The 20,903-nt window shown below is 45.6% G+C and overlaps 2 protein-coding genes across 5 annotated transcripts in view; both read left to right on the forward strand.

The window, feature by feature from the left end:
* The window catches only part of ndrg3a (ndrg family member 3a), a 34,313-nt gene extending 17,930 nt beyond the window's left edge, over positions 1-16,383 (forward strand). The window contains exons 1-15 of one of the 4 annotated variants that reach the window (XM_047332924.1): positions 4,072-4,436; positions 8,843-8,948; positions 9,078-9,198; positions 9,470-9,532; positions 9,628-9,688; positions 10,687-10,773; positions 11,991-12,047; positions 12,511-12,614; positions 12,848-12,913; positions 13,019-13,070; positions 13,176-13,223; positions 13,312-13,347; positions 13,441-13,492; positions 14,750-14,788; positions 15,311-16,383. In XM_047332924.1, coding sequence (XP_047188880.1) covers positions 4,386-4,436; positions 8,843-8,948; positions 9,078-9,198; positions 9,470-9,532; positions 9,628-9,688; positions 10,687-10,773; positions 11,991-12,047; positions 12,511-12,614; positions 12,848-12,913; positions 13,019-13,070; positions 13,176-13,223; positions 13,312-13,347; positions 13,441-13,492; positions 14,750-14,788; positions 15,311-15,483 — 1,116 coding nt within the window. In that variant the 5' untranslated portion in view covers positions 4,072-4,385 and the 3' untranslated portion in view covers positions 15,484-16,383. Of the gene's footprint in view, positions 1-4,071; positions 4,437-8,842; positions 8,949-9,077; positions 9,199-9,469; positions 9,533-9,627; positions 9,689-10,686; positions 10,774-11,990; positions 12,048-12,510; positions 12,615-12,847; positions 12,914-13,018; positions 13,071-13,175; positions 13,224-13,311; positions 13,348-13,440; positions 13,493-13,879; positions 13,909-14,749; positions 14,789-15,310 lie in introns of those variants that run through there. The other 3 variants (XM_047332923.1, XM_047332925.1, XM_035630034.2) reach the window with 3 other exon arrangements.
* A 1,034-nt stretch (positions 16,384-17,417) lies between these two features.
* Positions 17,418-20,833, forward strand: LOC118308745 (src-like-adapter 2). The gene is made up of 8 exons (XM_035630035.2): positions 17,418-17,820; positions 18,435-18,547; positions 18,654-18,753; positions 18,839-18,925; positions 19,311-19,414; positions 19,592-19,744; positions 19,852-19,981; positions 20,401-20,833. The coding sequence occupies exons 1-8, from the start codon at positions 17,579-17,581 to the stop codon at positions 20,522-20,524; spliced, it is 1,053 nt and encodes a 350-aa protein (XP_035485928.2). The 5' UTR covers positions 17,418-17,578; the 3' UTR covers positions 20,525-20,833.
* Positions 20,834-20,903: the final 70 nt, after the last annotated feature.

Here is a 20,903-nt window from a genome sequence, read left to right on the forward strand (position 1 = left end):
TCACTGTGCCTTTCAGCCACGGGCAGGTTGTGACAGTATAAGAATAATTATCATTCAAAAAAAGGGTTTTTTGGTCTTGAATGGCCAGTGGTCCAGATCCCCGTCTGTTTGCATGTGGGATGAGACTGCACACTCTAAGCTGTGCTGCATGCAAGGGAGACCCTGGCATCAGTAGTGCAACGGGCACTCCTCTGTGGTTCAAGAGCGCGTTGACTACGAAGGGTTAAACCTTTCATCCTTCTCCCACATTTGCTTTTTCTGCAGTCATGCCTGCTTCCAGCATCCCACCAGAGCTAAATATAGCTTCTGCATTCAGTGTAGGAGAATACGCATGTTCGCTTTAGCAGGCATGCTGCATTTTCCCCAGCATCCTTTCCCGTCTGCATTATCACTAATGCAGCCATAAAATGCTGCGCTCACCCACCTCTGCCCGTGATATCATCAGTATTGTTTCTTTACTCTCTGTGATTGACGTCCTGCAGTTGTACTGTACAGAGAGAATTGTATCAGAATTGGTCTCGGTGGCATTGAGGTAGACTTAAGTGTATTTGACCTCATTTCCATGGCAGCCATTTTGACCTCACACTGTCACATTCAGGAGTCTCTGGGAAATATTGACATAAATCCTTATAATTCCTTTAAATTCCATTTGGAAGCTTTAATATAAGTAATCTTGACTTAATACCAATAGGTAATAAAGGTTGTTTTTTATTTCATTTTTTTACTAATATCTGGATATATACATGAATAGCAGGAAAGGCACATGTGAATTAATAGTTAATGGTAACTGATTAGAATTCAGCTGCTTCAGTTTCAAGGTCCTGTCATTGAGTGTGCTGCTGTCATTGGTTACTGGGACAGTTCAACAGAACAGAGACACCCTTAATATCATTTTACTATATGTAAAATAATATTAAATATGTTACACCAATACTTACCCTGGTCCAATTGTCTTCTATGACAAAGACCTATTAGATGTACCTGTACATGGTTCATTTTTTTCTTTAACTCAAATTATGGTAGCCTACTTGGCATTTAGCAATTAGCTACAGTTTCTATCTGACTGCAAGCTTTAACTGGTGAAAGATATTAACTACATAAATATGAATTTGTGTTCCACTAAATGTATGTATATATGTAAGTAGAAATGGTAAATATTTTTCCTATTCATGTCTCGTGCACACAGCTGGACGGAACTCAGACACGGTTTGATAGAGGGTTGAGTCTGATGTAAACTTCAAAATGAAGGTGTCACATTACGTAATACAGTAGGAGCCCACATGTGGTACAACACGGCAGTTACGGCAGCAGACTTCCCATGAATACAATGTGTGGGAGGGGCCGTCACCGCTGCACCTTCTCTCCGAGCAGCCAGTGTGACATTCCTCCTTTCTCCTCTGCCGCTAAAGCTCCGACCACAGGCCGCCCACGGGTACTGTAACAGACGTGTCGAAACCCTGTGCACCTGCACACCTCAAGGTGGTGAGGTGAGGTGAGATCATAGAGAAGAACATGAGGGTGTAGTCCTGCAGTCCTGTGGTCTTCTATGATGTCTTACCTACGCCACTGAGAGCTGAGGGTGGGAGGGGGAGGGGGGGGGGGGTGAGTCAGCCTCCTTCACCCTTGGGATCTGCTGTGTTTTAAAGTGCACACTTAAGAACACAGAGTTACTGTACTCCATAGTGATGGTAAGTGCAGTCTGTACACTCTAAAAATAAAACATATTTAGGCAGATGGAGTCTGCTGTGGAGAGTAAACAGTGGACATATTCGTGGCCACGCAATCTTAGCTTGTGATGTTTTAGTTTACTGTCTCAAAATACTTTGTGTGATTGTACATGTGTTAGTTTATTTTCTATGTAGTATATTCATCACTTATTAGGTTTCATGTCATGGTCATGTTCACCTGTGACGCCCATTCTCCTCTTGACCTTGTGCCTCTGCAACACAAAGAGTAGAAGAAGAAAAAATGTCTTAATTTCTTATACATTGGCTGCCAAGCATAGACTGTATGCTGCCAAGTCATGTCTTCTTTAAATTGCCACTGTCTCAATGAGCTCAGCAGAGGGCGCCATAAGCCTGGTCATTGTGAGGCAGGGGGCTCTGCTCTCTTCAGTCTGCTGTGCTTTTCCATGTTGTCACACGTCTTCTCTGAATATCCTAAAGTGAGGCATAGGCATCACAGCTAATTGTTCACATATAGGTGACTTACCATCTCAGAGGAGAATAAAATTGATCATGATACACGGTGGACTCACGGTCAAAACATGTTGTAGACATCGTAATCTATTTTTCTTCTTCCTGTGGAACATTTTTAATGTGCTTAGAAGTATGTAAATCAAAACCTTAGCTACAGTTGAGTGGGGCTATGCACAGCAGCCTCACTGTTGTGTGGGTCCTGCACTTGATGACTCAGTGCATGAGACAGAGGCACCTGCTCTATCCAGGAAGGTTTGTTCCATCACACGTGAGCTGATGTAACCCATGAAGGCATAAATGGTTGAACATCACAGTTTTCACACACAGTTCTCACCACAGTTGGGCTTAAATGACTGGATCAGACTGTTAATCCCATTGTTTTTGCAAACCCTACATTGGAAAAGTGTCCGATGAATTTAAACATTGCACATGCTCAACAAATCTACCTATGGGTGTTAATACAGGAACCTGAACCTGAACCCTCTCTATTGCTGCATCACATTGTACAAAAACCTAACTTTGTATTTAGTAAAAGCATATCATCCATTACAGCTCTGCACTTGCATCACTCACCTGCTGGGGTGCAATCTCTGATTCCCTGATGGGGTAACTGTAACCTCCGGCCGCGAGCTGATGTCCGCAGGTGGAACTTAACCCTCACCGGTGGTTTCAACCCTTAACCAAAACACCCTCCGGTCGGTGCGCCTGCTGTGGTGGCCAATCAATTAAATGACATCAAAAAAGCCAACAAAACACAATAAATAAAAGTGAAATATTGAAATGAGATCCAATGGAAAAGGTAAAAGTAATATGATAATACCTGTATTGTAATATTTGTTTACTCTGGACCTAAAGGTATGCTGCTCTTTGAATATACAGTATGTACAACCACTTCTGTACATGTGTGTCAGTGGCACCCTCTGTGGGTTAGGATAGGAACCGTTTAAAGGAGAAACGGCATTTCTCAACTAAACTTGCTGTTGCATTATATTATTATATTATTATTATATATTACCAGCGAAGCGTCCGCTTGGCAGTGTAGTCCCTGTCTCTCTGTGCCATCTGCGTGTGCGGCATTGGCTGCACAGGACAGCCTGTCTCAAACTAAGATGTGATGTACTGCACTGTCTGCCAGCACTTGGAAAGTAGAAAGGACGGATCAATAAACTATATGGATCAGATGACTCCATTGTAGGGTTTAGAGGAAATAGATCCTTTCATGAAGGGTTGTAAATGTTCTATAAAAAATTATTGTCGGGGGTGGGGGAGTGTGTTTTCTAGTAAGCCTGACACATAATGAGCTCTGTCTTGGACACTGGGGCACCACACGATTTACATGACAATGCAGTGTTGCGGTATGTGCCGACACGCAGCTCAACCGTTTGCTGGTGTTTGTCAGATCTGCTGCATTTAGGCGAGTCCCTCTCAGCGACTCGGTCTTGCGATTGGAAGTCGGTGATCCGATTATTATTTCTGAGTACGGTCATTCGAATTATGATTCATCTCATTTGGATTCCTCTCCTTTTGAGAGGTGATGCTAAAGTGAACCTGAATGCAGTTGTTAAGGCTCAGCGACGAGCGGCCATTTTGCTGACGCAGAATACATTCCAGGGTGAACTCTCTCCTCTCCTTTCACTTTATCAGTATCACTGTGTGACGTTAGCAGCCTCCCCATTTTTTCCTGGACTGCCTCTGCATCCTTTGCACCCCATCACCCCTCTTTCCCTCCCACTCCCCCCTCCTCCTCTCTGTCCTCCGCTAAGCCCGACCCTCTCCCTCTACCCACCTGACCCGCCGCAATCCTATTAAACGCAGTGGATGTAGCGACGCGCTGTGACTACCAAGCGCAAACTGCAATCTCACTCTCCTCCCCCTTCTGTCTCTGTGCCTGCGTTCTTTCCCACCTCTCGTCTCTGTCTCTCTCTCTTGTCGTCTCTGCGTCGTACCCACCCCTTCCTCGTCTGCTTCCATTCAGATTATTTACCCATCTCCTCCTCGCTCCCTCTGCTGTGTCTCTCTCCTCCCTCTCTTCTTCTCCTCCTTGCTCGAACCTCCCCACCCTACATTCCTCCCTTCCTACCAACGCTCCCTCCCACCTCCTCCTCCTCCTCCTGTTGGAGATCTTCAAAGCTGCCCAGCACACACTTGCACATAGCATAACACTCTCCTCTCCTGCTTGGGAAAAACATGTCAGCTATTCTGGACCTGGACCAGATTGCATGCTCTGGGAATGGAGTGGTGAGTGACAAATGCGTCTTGCCTGCCTTGACACACCTGGCTGGGTCTTTGCAGCAAGGGTGGGGTGGGGGGTTCCGGTTCAGATTGGGAGGAGTGGGTTGTTGAGGAGGGTGTTGTTGTGTGTTTTCCCCTAAGACGGGGCGACAGCAGCTGGCTCCGGGAAATGGAAAGCTGCTGGTGGTCTTTGCTGGCTTGCTTGTCACCACCTTCGGCAGACGGTTGAGACTTGGGGCTCTTTCCCCCCTTGGGCAGCTGCTAGCGTGGGTTCAACATTTGTTGTGTGCATGTGTGTCCACAGGTCACACAGTGCCCATGTGCGTGCAGACTCCTCCGCACAGGCTAAGCATGCCCACGGTGCAGTGTTGCAGTTAAATGTGATGATATGAAAGAATCATGTGTGTGTAGTGCTCAAGTGACTCTGAATCTGCAAATGCCACGGCCGGAGCATGTATACGTGCCTCTCTCTGTCTGTGTGTGTGTGTGTGTGTGTGTGTGTGTGTGTGTGTGTGTGTGTGTGTGTGTGTGTGTGTGTGTGTGTGTGTGTGTGTGTGTGTGTGTGTGTGTGTGTGTGTGTGTGTGTGTGTGTGTGTGTGTGTGTGTGTGTGTGTGTGTGTGTGTGTGTGTGTGTGTGTGTGTGTGTGTGTGTGTGTTGTCCATCAACAGGGTCACCGCTATTTGTGTATTTCTTTTAGATCTGGAATGTGTTTCTTTCTGTGTGTCCATTACTGCAGGGATTCATCCACTGCATGGTGAATGGCAGTCGATGGTGCGTGGTGCCAGCATTGTGTTCTTTATTCTGTTATCACTGGAAACAGGCTGTGAGATCAACACCCCCCCACCCCCTCCACGAACACACACACACACACACACACACACACACACACACACACACACACACACACACTGTAGCAGAAACACAGCAGAAACACAGCAGAACCTTCCCTCCCCTGCAGAGACCTTGAGCTTTTTGCTCCAACCCACTGCTTCGATGACACACCCTCACTGCCGTGTGCTGCAGGTGGGGAGGACTGTGTTTGAGTCAAACGGGGACCAGGATGGCGTGTACCTGGGATGATCCCGCATACGTAGAACATAGAGTATGGTTGTGTTGTCTATGTCTGTGCGCGTGTGTACACATTAGCAGGCGGCTGGATGTTTCTGCCCTGTAATTCTGCTCTTCCTGGCAGGGGCGGGGGCAAAACGGAGGGGGAGGGGCAGGAGGGATTGATGAGTGAATGATTGCAGGAAGGGGAACAGCATGACATGCTGCTTTTCTTTTCTCACCTCGTCCCACGTCCTTGCTCGTCTTCATACCCAAGAACTTACCTAGAGAAAGCTCCCGAAGCCCCTCTCCTCCAAGCATTGACCCTCCACTCAGTGTTTCTGTCTCAACTACAACCACTCCGAACATCCACATGCACTCATCGTCCTGCTCCGACCCACCATCAATGCATGAAAGGGGATCGAAGGTTCTTGTCATCATTGCAGTGCTCTCCGTCTTTTTTGGCCCCTTGCTGCCTGGGCTAGCAGCCCCGCCCTGTGTGTGTGTGTGTGTGTGTGTGTGTGTGTGTGTGTGTGTGTGTGTGTGTGTGTGTGTGTGTGTGTGTGTGTGTGTGTGTGTGTGTGTGTGTGTGTGTGTGTGTGTGTGTGTGTGTGTGTGTGTGTGTGTGTGTGTGTGTGTGTGTGTGTGTGTGTGTGTGTGTGTTTTTTCTTCTGATGCCTCTGTGTATACATATATACCCATATGGGTGTGAGCGTGTTTGTGAAAAGGAAATGATGAGAGTCAGAGCTCCCAGATCAATAAAAGCTTGTAAACCGCGCCAACAGCTAAATTAATAGATTAAAGGCCCCACACTCCTTTTCCACAGCCTTTTTTTTCCTCTCCATAATTCTTCGCCCATGTTTGTGGTAGACATGACTGGAGAGACGTGATGAATGAAAGCCATGCAACCCTTCTGTTTTAAGACACACCCTTCTGTTAGTCATTCTCTCCTGTCTGTCACTCTGTCCCTGCTTTCACGCTCTATTTCCTCCCATCCACTGCTAAACTCTCTAGATTTTTTTTTCTTCGATCCATCTCATCTTCACCGACACTGGGTTCTTGCGGCCGATACAGATTACAACCCACTTTATAGGTTGTTCTAGGTTTTGCTCCCGTCATGATTTCGTTTACTGTCACTGGTAGGGGGAACACGTCTGCTTTTTCTGGCACATGTATGGCACACAAACACGGGCGAAGGCCGACATTTGAACCAGTGTTTTTGCATCTCAGAGCAAAGCGTCTTTTCCTATACATGGTGTCCTTGACTCTGTCCTTGTCTAAAATGAGAACTCTGCACCACGACAGGCATTAAGACTTTCCTCTCCGTCTATAAAAGGTTGTCCCCCCCCCCCCCCCCCACACAGTCAGCTGACGTTGCAGAATCCTTTCATTATCCGTGAAAAGGCCTGAGATGAAGGCGAACCCCCGTGTCAGTCGACTTCAAGGTTTATTCCATCTCAGAAAGTAGAGGTCACATTCCTTAGCGGTAGACTGTAGCGCAACACGGTATCAATAGCAGGCGGCGAGTATCTCTATGTGTTATTTTCCTTGTACATAGTTTTTTTTAATGTTGGGTGCGACAGGCTAATCTCTGCACCAACACCTACTCAAATCAAGATGTCTCATTCCAGCAGCTGCCGTGTCCATTTCAAATTGCAGACGCAAATTACTGCAGCCTCGTCCTTGACAAATCAACCTTCATCCCCTCTGAAGAGACTGTGACCTGTGTGTCCGTCGGCCAAACGCCCGCAGCGGGAACACAGGGAGGAGTGAACAGTCCGAGTCACGCTCCCTCTCGATCTGTCAGCCATAACCAGCATCTCTCATCCGCCCAGGCTCGCTCTCTGTATTATTGATGACCGGTGGGCCTTGAGACCAGACGAGCTTTTGGGCTACGCCCGCTGCTCCCTCGCTGTGCAGTGTGCGCGCGCACACACACACACATAACACACACACACACATAGCTACGTCATGGACAGTGTCGTGTGCAGCAGCACCAAATTGTGCGTTCGTGTTTTGATACAACATGATGTTGCGTTTCTGAGGAAAGTCTGGAGACGTTGTTCTTGTACGTTGTATCACTTCCCATCATCTCTGCTGAAAACAGGTTTTTGCTGTCTCATCTTTTAACTACTTTGCCTCCATTTATCTCGAGGAAATAAAGTGTCAGTTGAAATTACCTTAAAGCCACCATGAAAGCGTTTGTTTTCCTGAAGCGGTGTAAAGTACTGATGTACGGCCTCCTCGTGCTTGGTAGTGAATGAAAGAAAGCAATGAGCCTGAACGAAGCTGGTGTTAGCTCTTTGAATATCAATGGGTCTCTCTGCAAAGACTTTGAACAAATCGAATGACTCATAGTTTTGAAAGCGCTGTGGGGTTTCAGTCCGTCGGATACAAATTCTCTTCCCAAATGAAAAGGCCGTTTCTCAGTGCATTGTTAGTCCAAGGGCACGTGGGATGTGTGGTGGAAACGAGAGGTGCACACTCTGCATGCCCAATCTGAGATGTAATACCCCAATGTTGTGTCGGTTCGTGGTTGTTTAATTGAGGCAACATGTTTCTCTTGCGTTTGATTTTTGTGAATAAAAACATCATTCCTTCTGTGTTCAAGCTCTGTGGTAGCCGTGATGTAGGTTGTACATTATCTTGCCACCTTTTTTTCTTTTCTTTGAAAATGCATTCCTATATGGTATAAACTGCTCGTTTTAGCTGAATTATTAGATTTACAATTGGGGAAGACGTGGATTGACTCCCTTAATTACTTTCTTTGTGCTTGGCTGAGATGATGCTCGTGGCTTATGCTTCCATGATCCTATTGAACACTGCTGGTGTTTCAAAACACACTGAGTTTCTCCATTGCATTAGACCTGGACAAATGAGTTCATTCTGCAACTTTATTTTTGCATTTGGTGGTTTTCTGAGTCTGGGCTGGGTTACTGTAGTGGAGGAATATGTAATGCACCCAAATTAGGGATGCACGGCAACCGAAAACAATGAAACACTTGTCGAATTTTTCATTTATTTTGCCAGTTTTTTCACCATTGCATAATTACGTTGCCTTAATGTGCTTTTCTCTTTTTGTCTTGATTTTCAAGGGGAAAAAATAAATATTTATACAACACAGAACATTTATTTTTTCTGTCCAGCAGACAATTTACCAACAATTAACCAACAAAGCACAATTAGACTTAAAAAAATAAATTAGAACAGAATTTAACATAAGATACTTTTAATCTGATGATTATTTTGGTTCTGGGTATGAAAGCTATATCTAAAGGTACACGGACAGATTTGTTTTTGTTGTCTTTCTTATCCTTATTATATATAGTTTAACTCTTTGCTCTTCTCTCCTCTGTGGCTGCAGGAGCATGATATCGAGACTCCCCATGGCGTTCTCCATGTGACGATGAGAGGCGTTCCCAAGGGCAACAGACCCGTCATCCTCACCTATCACGACATCGGGCTCAACCGTGAGTCAGCCAATAACGGACCCCACCGATGCACATAACAATGTCACCTCGGTGTTGTCACACTGGTTTTTGTTTCCAACTCGACTGTTTCAACTCCTGAACTCTTGTCTTGTATCTGCACCTCTCTAGACAAGTCGTGCTTCAATACCCTGTTCAACTACGAGGACATGCAGGAGATCACGCAGCACTTTGCGGTGGTTCACGTGGATGCGCCCGGCCAGCAGGAAGGTGCACCCCCCTTCCCCACTGGGTGGGTGTCTGTTCTCTGATGGATCAGAACTCATTTATTTCAGTGCTTGGTAGACGAGCTGCAATCAATTTATTTCAGTTAGAATGTGAAGTGAGTCGGTGGTTCATTTGTTAATGGAAGCCCTTTAATTATCTGACCAATTAGTCCAAATCGAAAAGTGGTTGAGCTTTCGGATTAACAAACAATCTAATCTCTCTTGATTTATTCAAACTAGAGAATTGAGCCTGTAAGAACTACTCACAGACTCATGTTGTGTTTCATGTGTCTCCAGTTATCGCTACCCAACCATGGATGAGTTGGCTGAAATGCTTCCCTCTGTGATGACTCAGCTGAAGTGAGTGCCTCCGCCTTGTGATCGCTGATCAATGATAACGTGCATAGATTGACTTTTCACCCCCGGTCCCCTGGTAACTGCTGGTTTCCCTGCAGGGTCAACAGCGTGATCGCCATTGGCGTGGGAGCAGGAGCGTACGTCCTCAGCCGCTTTGCGGTGAGTCCACACCGGAGTGCCACCTCCTTTATTTTTCTATTCTTTTCCGTTTTCCGTTTTCCGTTTCCTGTGCGAGTCTTCTTTTTTTGTCCTCCTCTTTGTCCTGACTGTAATAACCAAAGGTTTTCATGCCGCACAGCTTGTTACACTGAACGTTAAAGCATAGCATCAAACCCACACAGGGCATGGAGTTGCTATACAGTCTGCTGCATACACTCGCCATTCCCCAGTCGATGAATCACCTTGGCGATTCTCTCCTTTTCAGGTTGCTTTTGTCTCTTTTCCACTCTCAAAACAGTGGAGCTAAAATAAGCACAATCTGTATACAATCAAGCAGAAGGAGCTGGAAATGACAGGGAGGAGCGAGGGAGCACTGCAGGATGAATAATGAAGAGAAAGGATAGTCGGTTAGAAAAAAAAAACAGGGAAGGTGCTGTGAATAGGATTTGGAAGACTGGGCTCTCTGTCGAGAGTCTGCTCTTGTTTACAATTAATGAAAGAAAATTTATTCTGAAATGCATTTGCTTGAACCCGGCTTGAAACATAATGCGTTTACCCTTGATAGGTTTATAGCAGTCGGTGCTGCATTACATTTGCAGCGCGTTGAAAGCGGCATCCGCAGTGCTCCTCCTCCGGCATTGGACGGCATCGATCTTAGATATCCGCACACATTCTCTCTCTGTCTTCCGGCAACCTCAAAACCACACCCTTTAATTTTAGATGCCCGGTATTTATTCCATATTTATTGTTTCGTGTATTCAATTGAACAGACACACTTTGCTTTTTAGTCATATTGCAGAACACTGCAGTGGTTGATCCGCTTCCTTAACCTAAACAGTACTGTACATGTAGACTAGAATGAAAACTGTAAGCACTCTAAAAACAAAACACCACCAACATAACACTTTCACATTTGTCATAAAAAAAGAAAATCATATTGTTAAGTCTCCTCTTAAGTCGTCTGTTGTCGAAGCTGATACGTGTTCTTCCCTCCCCAGCTGAACAACCCCACTCTGGTGGAGGGATTGGTTCTGATTAATGTTGACCCTTGTGCGGAAGGATGGATTGACTGGGCGGCGTCAAAGGTCTGTATCACTGGCGCATTATGAACCTAGAACGTCCTCAGTGCATCCTACACCACAGAGCTATTACTTGAATAATTCATCTGCCGTTTCAGTTTAGTTTCCAGCCTTTTTGTCAGGTTGTTATTTATGAATGTTGCAGTTCATCTTTTTTGTTTAGCTCTCCATCTTAACCATATAAATTTAGCCTCAATATTTTCGGGGTTATTTATACCCAACATTCAATTGGAATCTATTCTTTTGAAGCAAGAAGTAAATCACTAGTTTTAGACTCATTAATTCCGATACCAAGCCATGGTATACTTAATTAAAATTATGTTTTTATGATGAAGTTGTTTTTTTTTTAAAGAGAACATTTTTGGGGGCGCAAGATCCTTTATACTTTATTCTGTAATTAATCAAAGACACAGGCAGGGGCTCTAATCCTGGGTTGATTTTGATTATACCTGCTGCTTTTGAGTTGAGAACACGCCAGAGTTAATCAAAACCAAGCTTCAGCTTCGACAGAACAAACTTGTCAGAACAGCATATAGAGTCTTTTTGTGTGCACTCATTTTGGATTAGCTTCGTTTTGAGTGGATTAATTAGCCTCAGGTCTAGTGCACGATGGCTCACAATGCCGTACTGTACTTCTTTTATTATAGCGCTTGTATACGGTGTTGTTCGCACTGTGCAAGGTTGTTCAGGGAGAAACATTCTTTACCGTGTTAGTGTCACACACATTCATGGAGCAGAGGAGGGGCTTCTGTCTCATGCACATTTAAAACGCCACACTGCTTCTACTCTACTGATACTTGTTTGGCTCAATCTAACAACATTCAAGAAAAAAAAATCACAATTTCTCTTTAAGAAAATTAGTTGTTGCGGTGCTTTTTATTGGGTAATGACAGTTAGAATGAGACAAAGCAAGAGAGAGAGGGAGATAAAATGCAACAAAGGTCCCCAGCTGAAAGTGAATCCAGGGACTTTGAATTCATGATATTGTGTGTCCCTACCACTTATTCACCAAGACATCCCGTTTGTCACAGTTTCGAAATGTTTAAAATAACATCCCTGTGTTTTTGCCTCCTTCAAAATTTATCATTATACTGTATCTGTCAATCCATACATTTAAACACGGCTAATAGTCATATTGCCATAGCCATAAGTTTCCTGTACAATTAAAAAATGTCAGCTCTTGTTTGTTTTAACATGAACCGTCTCTTCCTCCTTGTGTGCAGCTGACTGGATGGACCAGTAACCTGGTGGACATCATCATGTCTCACCACTTCAGCACTGTGAGTCTCCCTTTCAGCGCAGTATTACTCACCGCGCGCCGTGCCTTGCTGCCGTTGACCTTTTTCATTCACGTTATTAAACGGGAACCAAACCTCAGGTGGCCCTGTTTTTCCTTATTTCCCTGGATACTTCACTCTCATAAGAGACATTTAATAATGATTCTATTTCCATCCTCCTGGATATAGAGAGTGCTAGATTGTGCCAAGTAGATCACCGACTGGGTAAAATAACTGATGGTGCTGAGGCTGAGCACGCTGTTCACACAGATCCCACAGCTTGTCTGGATGATTAATGCCAACAGGACCTCGCACATGCAATGCATGCTACTCACATGCACTTTATATACAGTATGGAGTCTAGCTCTTCTTTATTGCTACTGCTGTACCAAACCAGTCACCACATTACTTAAGTAGGATGAAGATTTTCTGTTTGGATCATATTAACATTGTTTCTGTTCACCAGGATGAGCTGACAGACAACCAGGAGCTGATCCAGACCTATCGTCTCCACATCGCCCAAGACATCAACCAGGACAACCTGGCCCTCTTCTGTGGCTCCTACCAATAGTAAGATACTGCACATACTTAGGAAATGTATGTATGAATTTGTGTTCTTGATTACATTTATGGCTACAGCTGAGGCACGTAAGTGTTTCTGCCACTGTCGAGCTAGAACTGAATACATAGCAAAAAGCAATGTATCACAAAAATGTAAACAATAAGGGTATAATATAAAATCATTCAATCAATCAATCAGTCTCAGCTCCACTAACTAATCACCGATTGTCTCCCTGCACCAGCCGTCGTGACCTGGAGATCGAGAGGCCAATTGTAGGTCTGAATGAGGACACGGTCAACACACTAACGTAGGTTTTTAAGACTCAGATGACACAAACACACATTTGACTCCAAATTCAAACAACGTGTTTTGAGAATGTGGTGTTTTACACACTCATCTGTTTCTATTGCAGGTGCCCTGCACTGTTGGTGGTCGGTGACACGTCGCCTGCTGTGGAGGCTGTGGTGAGTTAACCCGCCAAAAGGCTCGCCGAAGAATTCGTTACAGCAAAAAAAAGAGATGCTGTTATTTCTGTTTTCTAAGTAGTAACCTCTCATTGATGTTTAAAGGTGGAGTGCAATTCAAGGTTAAATCCAACCAAGACCACTCTGCTAAAGGTGAATGTTTTATTATGCACAAAATCTGCAGCATTCGGTTTGCGGTCGTACAAAAGATTTATTAATGGGACTTATAATGTTCTTTCAGATGGCTGATTGTGGAGGCTTGCCCCAGGTTGTGCAGGTGGGTTGTTATTTTTTATTTTGACACAACAAGTCCTCTTGCAGTTTTCTTCTCTAAATCAACATCTAATTTGTATCCTTTACCTTTTCACAGCCAGGGAAACTTGCCGAGGCCTTCAAGTACTTTGTCCAGGGCATGGGCTACAGTAAGTTAACAACAACATGCTCAACATCTCTGACTCCACACAAGTGGAAACATCTTAATGTTTGCTGAAACTGGTTTAACCGAGCTGTGTCCAATTGTCAATGTCCAACAGTTGTTCGCAGACTAATACCTCTTTGTGCTGACGCGTTTGTGGTCAAGGTTTGCCTTGTGTTGTTCACCGAGCTTCCTGTTGACGTGAGTGCAATGACAAAAGTTACTCGCTGATGATTGTTCTCACCGCAGTCTGTTGCCTAACAACCCTGCTGATGGATTTTGGACCGTAGCCATCAGTGCATGAAAAGGCGCCGTTTATTGTCAGCCTGGTCACGGAGAGGCAGCCCGCGCTGCTCTGGGTGGATGCTAACGCCATGTTCTCTGCTCTTTGCAGTGTGTGGCACCCACCACAACCCTCAGTAGGTGAGGTGTATGTACTTCTAGCACGACTGAAATGACAGTAGTAACTCGAGACAGGCTGAACAGCAATATGTGTTCTGTTCAGCTTAGAGTTGGCGTTAAAAACTACTGCTTCTTTTTTTCTTCCCTTTTTGCTGTTGTGCTATTCTTTTCTATCCAGAACTGTTTAGTGTATGCGGTGTCTGTCTAAAGAGACTTACAGTGCATACTTAAACAGACCATCAGGTTTTTGTAGTCATTCATCTGCAATGAAGAAATCAAACAGAATTCTGTCAGAGCACACTGACTTGCAGTGCACCAAACAGTCTCTGATCTATGGATGGATGAAGTCACCAATAAAGTTCTTCTTGCTCTGGCCACACAGATATGACTCCTGTGTGTGTGTGTGTGTATGTCTCTCTGTGTGTTACCGTAATGCTGATTCTAGCGTTTGCTCTTTCCCAATCCCGAACCCTTCACAGTGGGCGGCACTCTGGGGCGTAGCTAGTCTGTCAAATGCCACTGTCGATTCCCACTGTCGACTAAATGCCACTGCAGGATTAAAACAGATTAAAAAGAGGGTGTTTTTTTTTAAGCACAGATGAAGTGTGGAAAATAAATCTTAACACCTCAGCATGTGTCTAAAAGCTGTTTCTCCCTCATTAACACATTGGCACAGTGTGAAATAGGAAAGGGAAAGAAATGAAGCTTCTAGTTTGCACACGAACCGTAATTTGTTGCCGTGACGGAGCCTCAGTTCGATTCGGAAAAACACTGAGGTGGGATAAAGCAATGTAAGAACTACCCTTTTCAACATTTCTCCCTTTTCTCCCTCTTCCTTTCCTTCTCTAATCGCTGCTTACAGTTCCCTACGTTCTCCTCAGTCACCTGAGCAACGAATCAGGTATCGGGTTCTTAAGCGGCTGCCAGACTAGAAGGCTATGAACCCAGTGGCCTCGTAACTCTGCAGTGGATGAATGTCAATGTATGCACAAACTCTCCAGAGAGTAGGTTTACATGGGAATTAAAACAGCAACTCAGTGTGGCGGACGCACTGAGAATAACACATAGTGAGATTGTTATGCATACTTTGACACACATTCATCTCCCTGTAGGAGTTTAGTTTCTCCCGGTAGCATGGAGTCTGTCCTCAGTGTCCTATTTTCTTGCATGACCTGCTGGTTTTGCTTCCCATCAATTGAGTTGGATTGCACATTTTTTATTTTGCTTTTGTAACTGCTTTCATTTTACTACAATAGATACATTCAGTTTATTTATTTTTGTTACGTTTTTTTTTTTATTTGAATAGTCCCCATATTTGAGAGTTGTTTGCATGGTAAGCACTTTTCGTGTGGCTGTCGTCAGCTGTGAGTGCGAGTCTGTGTGCCGTGTGAGTGGCATATTAATGTGCGTGTCTCTGTTCCAGTGCCGACAGTGGGGATGACGCGTCTGGCTCGCTCGCGCACCGCCTCCTCCTCCAGCATCACTTCCATGGACAGCAGTCGCAGTCGCAACAACCTCAACAGCCTGCTGGAGGGCAGTGCCACCGGGGGCCTGGACAGCCAGTCCAGACCCCAGACCATGGAGGTGTCCTGCTAAACCCCACCCCTCCCCCAACCCCCTGCACCATCCCATAGTAACTTATGTGGCCCCCCCCCCCTCCCTCCCTCTCTCTCTCTGTCTCTCTCTCTCATTCCTCTCCTAAGCAGTTCAGCACTAGGAGGATCTGTAATGAACTACGTTATTAGAAAAGCAGGTGTAATAAATATATTAACAGATGCATAATATTAAATATTATATTGAATACACTGTCAAAGTCACATTCTTACCAGAAACCACAACTACATTCAGATGTGTTGTATATACAAATGGTCAAACCACTTTGTAGACTCAACTGTCCATCGTCACCCTCCTGTATTTATTTTTTCCCCCCACACATTGCTCTGTGTATGTTTCCACACACACACACGTACTGTAGCAATCCTCTGTGTGTACAAAGTAACTTTGTACTTTATTTCTTTTCCATTTAATTACAAGGTACTACACTTTTTAATATTGAGCTGCTACATTGATCTATGTAGAGGGATCACTAAAGCTACAGTAGCTGCTGAGACAGGATTGCTCTATATTCAAAATGATGCCACACCAAGTGATGTGGGGGATACGTGAAGGAAGCAGAGCTTAGTGTAAGCACACGAAGTAAAAGCAAGTCAAAGCTTTGCTTTTAGACCCAACAGAACATTCAATGTTGAGGAAAAGTCCCTGTCCCTGTCACTTCACACCGGTTCATTCTTTTTGTAAGTCTCATTTTTCTTTCTGATTTGTGTTTTGATGTTTTTGTTCAGTTGCGTAGATTATAGCGATGTTTTAACAACCTTTTAACAAGTGGGGTCTGATGTGCGAACAGTACGAGTTCCTTCACCGAGCGGCCCGGTCGCACATCTCACTGTCTGCTGAGTCAACTCATTTATATTTCAACTGAATAAAGCTACAACATGATAACATGTCTGGTGTGCTTGATTATCAACGGAATGCCTTCAATTCTAAGATGTGGATGTGAAAGGCGAAGAAAGAGAGAGTACGATGTGTGTCGGTGCAGCATGTGCTTAGTGGAAAAATGAGGTGACAGTGGTGTGTTCCTTTCCAACCACACACTTATTTCCTCACCCAGTGATGGCTGTTGTTGTCACAGATGAGTGGGTCTATATTTAGCACGCCAAAAGAACAACACCGCTCCGCTGATGAGATGAAGAGATTGTTTTAAAACTGAAAAGATGTACAGAACATGGGAAACTGCATTAAATCTGAGTGTTCCGCCGCCCACTGAGGCTTCTCTTATCATGCGGAGTTCTCCTCAACTGTTATCAAATATAAATGAAGTCTAAAAGTATTTTAAATACAAGGCTGGACATGATAACAGCGTTACTCTATTATTGGATCACGGTATATAAGGTTTCCAACCTGTGTGCACGGAAATCTGAATAGTTTCAGACAATAATCTGTCCAAGTGGAACCTTTTTAACCAGGCCTGATGTGGAGGTGAGTATCATGGTAATGAATTGGAAGATGTGTAGTGTCAGAAAAATTGATGAGAAAACCATTTGAAAAAGATATGAAATGAATTGAGTTCCTCATACATAGTGATTCAGCAGAAATCTGATCTGCTGAGGTGAAGGTTCTCTCAGTGTTTCCATCCACTGTTGCTCTTTTGCGCCTGAAGAGAGACACCGCGTCCCAATGAAGGGCGAGAAGGAGAGGAGACTTCCAAGCAAAAAAAAAAATCTTGTCAGCGTCTGCGAGCATGAACATCTTTCCTTGTGACGCCTTGTCACTGGAAAAAAGCATTGCCCCCATCCCTGGTGAACACACATGATCGCGTGCGTCCCATGACTTTGTCCGCACCCAGATGATCGCCGCTGTTGTCGGCCAGATGGCTTCGCAGCAGCTTGGCGCCGGCGTGAGGGAGGCACCTGCGACTGCGCAATAAATCGGCGCAGGAGCGGGCAGAGAGGCGCTCGCCTCGCCGTGCCTCTTCGGCAGGGGGGGGGGACGTGGTCAAAGCTCTCCGCCGATCAGCTGCGGAATCTAAACGTAGCTGTGGCCGGCTTGCGCAAGCCGCCACTGCTGCGCGCCGCCACACTGCGCACCGCGCACGCGGACACGCGGCTGATCGCGCACACGCGCGCTTGGTTCTATGGAGACAAGCGAGCAGCTCCGAGTCCCAACGCGGAGCTGCTCGCGCGTCACAGGAAGCGACGCGCGTCGGTACATAGAGGGCGCGCAGGAAGCCCCGACCCCTCGGGCCGACAGACGCGCTTCGTCAACAGAAGCCCCGAAGGCACGAGCCGCTCTGGAGAAGAATCCCACAGACAGATTTTCCAATCATTTGTTGTTGTTTTTTCCGCACACAATTTTTGGACCCAGACATCGAAGGAGGTGAGTTTGTTACCCGCTCTGATGGAGGGTCCTTCTCTTGAAGGAAGTTTTCTTACAAATTGTTTCCCCCTGACTTTTCCCCCCCTCCATAATAGAAGCAAATGTCTGCCTCATCACTTGTGTCGTATGAAATGTCAACTATTTTCACTGAATAATGATAATGCACTACAGATGCATGGAGGACTCGGCTGCTTTTAAACTGTTTTTTTTTTTTTTGGATTATTCAAGATATTGTCTTAATTTGCTGCTACCGTCACAAACCAAAAAGAAGCAGTAAAGCAGCCTGAGAGTAAAAATCTCTTCTTTCTATTATATTTATATATCTTTTCTCATGCAGCATAAGTAGACTTTGTTGCTCAAGATCATGTTGTATGGAAAGTTAACACAGGATATCAGTGCCTCTTGTTGTGGTGAAGTGCCTTCCTGTATCATCTCGGTCATTCTGACATAACACTGTAGTGTGCAATGCTTGAAAGCCTTCTCGCTGATCGTGATGTGATAACTAGGGGACTAATTTGATTATGAACGTTTTATTGAAGACTTTTTAAGACATGGCATTTTTTAATTAAGGTCCCTGTCTCCCCCCCTTATTTCTTTGTCTCTCTCTTCCTCAGCCACAAGGGCCATTTTCAGTCCGCAAGAAAGCCAGAGAACATGGGCACCTGCCCCATCAAGTATCGATCCAACCGGCCGACCCTTGAAAATCCACCCGAACCGTCATCGCAAGGTAGGTTCAACCCCCGAGACATCATCACACAGAAAATGAAAAACGAGAAAAATGCAAACAAATCGAACTGGGTTTATTATGTTAATCTCCCTCTTTTCCTCTGCAGCCCCTCAGGAAAGCATGATCGTATCCCTCCACAACTACCCGTCCTTTGGTCACTCTGAATCGACCATGTGCATTGGGGAAAGGCTCACCATCATTACAGAGTATGTGATGAAGCGCCTCGTGTTTAACCTCCGCCCCAGTTCTTTCATTTAGGCAGAAGTCATGACTGCTTTCTTTCTGCAACAGCGATGGTGATTTCTTGATGGTGAGATCCACGACCACGGGCTGTGAGAACTACATTCCCACCAACTACACCGCCAAGGTGACACACAGGTATGTATTAGTCACAGAGACATGTGCGTAGACGACCGACTCAGTACTCTGTGCGTGCGTGCGTGCGTGCGTGCGTGCGTGTGTGAGAGAGAAACCAGAGGAGTTATGCGTTAGTGAAATGAAAGGCGGGGGGTTCCCTGACGAGTGGGGGGAGTCTCTGTGTAGGTAAACTTCGTGGAGACGAGCCCTCTGCTGTCTCTCTCTCTCGAGCGATGTGACATCAGCCTCTGCCCCCTGTGGTATCAGTCCTCCTCCGGTTGGGGAATGCACGCTCTGATATTGTTTCCAGTGGATTTTCCGAAACCTACAAACAACAGCCAGGTATCCCGTTTTTGTCTCATTGTCACGCGAGTCTAAACGTAGCCTGCGTCTTCCCTCTGTTCAGGTGGCTGTTCACGGACATCAGCAGGTACAAAGCCGTGGAGCTGCTCCTGCAGCCCAACAACCAGAGTGGAGCCTTCTTGATCCGAGAGTCGGAGACAGACAGAGGTTAGAGGCTTCTTTCTCTCTTTCTTACTTTCCACTTGTAGTATTGAACTCCGTGACGGTACAATGTAATGAGTTTGTTTTACTGGAAAGGCTTCATCTGCCTTAGAAAAATGACTTGTAGTGGTCAGAAATCATTAAGTTTCATCTGTTGCATTTGGGTGCTGTTCTTCTCTGTAGACTGCTATTCGCTGTCCGTCCTGAGGAAAACCAACTCCTCGTGCCTAGACGGCGTGAAGCACTACCGCATCTCGCAGCTCCAAAACGGCTGGGTCTACATATCTCCGGGACTCACCTTCCCCTCCCTGCATCACCTGGTAGAACACTATTCAGGTCTGTACCGAGGATGTCAAAAGTCGTTTCCTCACCTCAACCCCTCACTGTCCCAAAAGAGCTCAAACGTAAAAAAAAAACCACAAAACAACAACCTCCTTTTACAGAGTCAGCAGATGGACTGTCGTGCCGGCTCACAGCGCCTTGCTTCATCCTGGGTTCAGAAAACGCTACAGAGGACAGGCCGATACCCACAACTATCAGGAGGCCCACCATCAACTGGAAGGACATCAGCAGGTGTGGCAGACTCTCTCCAGCTTTGCTTCTCTTCTAATAATGACAACCACATGTCCATGTCTGTTATTTTGGTTTGGAGTATTTGTGAGAGCTCCTCCTGGCCTGCTGGTTAAAATCATATATACATCCTGTACTAGTGACGATTGTCATTCTCCGTTTTGGTTGACTCTGTGTCACAGAGACGTTGATTTGAGTCTACGATAAATTGTGTTCCAGTGTTGAGTAAACTGAGTGAGAAGAGTGTTTATACAATACCGACAAAATACCCCAACAGATCAGATAGGACTGTAGTTGCACTGGGTATCTTCCAGGTCCTGGGTGTCTGCGAACGTACGAGTGTAGAGACATTGTGGGGGGGAGAAAAAGTCTACTCGAAGCACAACAGTGCAGCCTCTATAATCCTCTGGTGTGTCCCCCAGGTCGGTGATCTTCAAGAGGAAGAGGTCGGAGTCGGACAACTCTCTGGTGAGCGAGGGGCTGAGGGAGGCCATCAGCTCTTACATCCAGATGACAGAAGGCAGTCATCACAGCTGGGACGCTTGAGGGGAAGAGGCGGCGGATCGGTCCGGGGAGGACGAAGTCGGACACATCGTGGACAAATGCGGTCGAGCACTGAGCCGCCTCACCTGCAGTTTGGGGGCAGGCAGAAGAGAAGCGTCGTCAGCATGCGGCCTTCGTGTACACACACCGCCCCAGCACAGGCACGAGGGCCGAGACACTACAATGCTTGGAGTCGCGAGCATTGTAGCACTGTTTGTCAGCAAGAGGTGTTTTTATTTGTGTGTGTGTGTGTGTCCAAATAGGCACACAGTGGATCTGTGAGCTGAAAATTAAAAAGGACAGTGATTGCCATTTGTTTTGTGTCAAACGTTGTGTTTGAATGTAACGTCATATGTTACTAAATGCTATGAGTGAAAATGTG

Source organism: Scophthalmus maximus, chromosome 6 (genome assembly GCF_022379125.1).
Source record: "Scophthalmus maximus strain ysfricsl-2021 chromosome 6, ASM2237912v1, whole genome shotgun sequence".
NCBI classification, from domain to species: Eukaryota; Metazoa; Chordata; class Actinopteri; order Pleuronectiformes; family Scophthalmidae; genus Scophthalmus; species Scophthalmus maximus.

What these genes read in the sequence shown, in the direction of transcription:
- LOC118308745 (XM_035630035.2), top strand. Translation starts at nt 17,579, where the DNA reads ATGGAGACAAGCGAGCAGCTCCGAGTCCCAACGCGGAGCTGCTCGCGC. An exon ending in CCTGGTAGAACACTATTCAG is followed by an intron (nt 19,745 to 19,851) that starts GTCTGTACCGAG and finishes CTCCTTTTACAG; the next exon opens with AGTCAGCAGATGGACTGTCG. An exon ending in AACTGGAAGGACATCAGCAG is followed by an intron (nt 19,982 to 20,400) that starts GTGTGGCAGACT and finishes TGTGTCCCCCAG; the next exon opens with GTCGGTGATCTTCAAGAGGA.